General features: G+C 43.6%; 1 protein-coding gene across 1 annotated transcript; it reads left to right on the top strand.

Moving 5' to 3' along the window:
• Positions 1–135: 135 nt before the first annotated feature.
• LOC103893194 (uracil phosphoribosyltransferase homolog) lies at positions 136–2385 on the top strand. The gene is made up of 3 exons (XM_009289292.2): positions 136–298; positions 1050–1148; positions 2027–2385. Exons 1-3 carry the CDS (start codon positions 145–147, stop codon positions 2131–2133), a joined length of 360 nt encoding a protein of 119 aa, XP_009287567.1. The 5' UTR covers positions 136–144; the 3' UTR covers positions 2134–2385.
• Positions 2386–2396: the final 11 nt, after the last annotated feature.

Here is a 2396-nt window from a genome sequence, read left to right as displayed (position 1 = left end):
AAAAAAAATAATCTCCTTTTTAGAACTCTTCACCAATACAGTATTGGGACTGTCTATTTAATGGTAGCATCTTGCAATTGTGCCGTTTCTCAGCGTGTAACAATGTGGCGTTGGTTTTTTTGCTGCTCGTTTTGAGGGGAGGCAATGGAACAAGGTTTACGAGACTGCTGTAGATCAATCCGCATAGGAAAAATCCTGATACAGAGCGACGAGGAGACTCAAAGAGCGAAAGTGTACTATGCTAAGTTTCCACCAGACATTTACAGGAGAAAAGTTCTTCTTATGTACCCAATACTAAGTAAGTGTCTTTCATCATTATGTACAGTGAGTGCGCTGAATTTAAAGGCAGATTTCCAAATTTCAGGGGCTTTGATTAGGTTTTTTGCTTGGTTTAGGCGACATAGTAGGGAATTTATCAGGCTGTGCCAGAATACGTATTAGTCAGCCTGCACCAGCATGAATGCAGAGCAAATCACTTGGGCATGCCTCCGTTTGTGAGAAAGGTTGAAGCATTAAGACTTGATACAAATGTCATTTTTTAAATTTTGCCACGAGAAAAGACTCAAACAGTATTTTCCTCATGCTATTAAAAGACATTGTTGGATTACAGATCCTAGAAGTAAATTACTTTAAAATTAAATACAGTTAATGCTACCAAAAAAAAATTAAACCTGGTAAGCGTGGTAAGGAGTTTGTCAGACTTTTCCAGTCTAAGATTTAATTCTGGTTCTACACACGGAGCTCTTAATTGCCATTTTACTATTTTAGATGAGCTTTCTTGCCTCGGGGCTTTAATAAAATCCACCGACTTCAGTGCTGAAAACGTGGCAGAGTTGGCTGTTTCGGAGTAGAGATGAAGTTCCTTCATCGGGAGGCCAAAGTTTTCTACAATTAATACGTGCAGAGGTGATAGTTTCCAGTGGGAAAGGACAGTATCACCATTCGGTCACACACCAATGTTAACATGGATATTCTCGGGTGGCCTAGGACAAGTTCTTCCACCGGGGGCGGGGGGGAAGAAATAAAAATCTCCCTTTTTCCCCTTTTAGGTACTGGTAATACTGTCATTGAGGCTGTCAAAGTTCTTGTAGAACATGGCGTACAACCAAGTGTCATTATCCTGCTAAGCCTATTCTCCACGCCTCACGGTAAGTTGAGGGGGTGCGAGGGGGACGGAGGGCTGAGCACAGGTACATTTAACGGGGAAGAGTTATGTTAGTCACGCTTCAGACAGCGGCGAAGAGCTGTTCCTTTGCAAGTAACGACAGCAGCATCGCTTCGCTCAGAAGAGAGGTTTGGGTTTTTGGCTGAATCGTAAAACCGAGAGTGAACCGCGACACGTGTGGTGTGGGCAGGGGAGTGGGCTAGCAGAAAGGAAAAGGCCCGTTACACCTAATGGCAAAACTGCAGATGGTGACGTATTCCTAAAAGCAGGAATCTGCAGCGCTGCCAGGTACCCAAAATGCTTCAGTGGCTCACAAAGCCACTCCTGCTGTTGCTCTGGACTGCAGCAGCCCACGGATGGTGTTGAGTTGGTCCGCCACCAAAAGAATACCAGTTCTGTAAGGAGCGTGAGGTAAATGAAGCTACAGAACTGTCCTGTCCGCACGTTAAAGATCTTACCTTGTAAAAGGGGATCCAAAAAAGGAACATCTGTTTCTGTGAAGTAGGAAAATGGATCGTGTGCGCTGTTTTAAAAATGGGCCGTGGCAGAAATCACTATCAAAAAAGTCAACTGACCGGCAGAGAGCCATTCCTGGCAGTCTGTAACCACGTTGGCGATTAGATTGGGAGTATACGTGTACGGTAAAGAAAAGAAAAAACAAATAAGAAAACCCAAAAAAGCAATCCACTAAATTCGGGAAGTTTTTCCTCATAGACAGTCAGCTAAGGCAGAAACGTGAAGCGGAGATGGAAGAAGAGAGCCCGATTTATCTACGGAATTCTGCTAATCGTGGTTTAACGTGTGGTGCTGAAATACAGCTGCGGTGCTGTAGTCCTTATTGCCTTTGCCCTCTCTCAAAAGGTGCCAAGTCCATCATCCAGGAATTCCCAGAGATCACAATTTTAACTACAGAAGTTCATCCTGTTGCACCAACACACTTCGGACAGAAGTATTTTGGAACAGACTGACACACGGAACAAACGGATATGACTATATGATGAGACAAGAGGGGTTTTCCTACGTTTTATTATTGTGGAGTTGGTTGAGGGCACGTTTAAAAATCTTTTTGGCCAGAGGGGGAAATACTTGACTTGGATCAGTTCGGGTCAGTTACTGCCTGAACGCTGAATCAGGTGCAGTAACGAAGCACTCTGTCATTACAAAGTCAAGCATCTCAATGTTGGGGTTCTATACATTGCTACACTCTCTGCTTTAACTTATTTATTCTTCT

Source organism: Aptenodytes forsteri, unplaced genomic scaffold (assembly GCF_000699145.1).
Source record: "Aptenodytes forsteri isolate BGI_AS27 unplaced genomic scaffold, ASM69914v1 C13723515, whole genome shotgun sequence".
NCBI classification, from domain to species: Eukaryota; Metazoa; Chordata; class Aves; order Sphenisciformes; family Spheniscidae; genus Aptenodytes; species Aptenodytes forsteri.
Note: the sequence above shows the minus strand (reverse complement) of the source record. Positions and strands in the feature narration are given on the sequence as shown.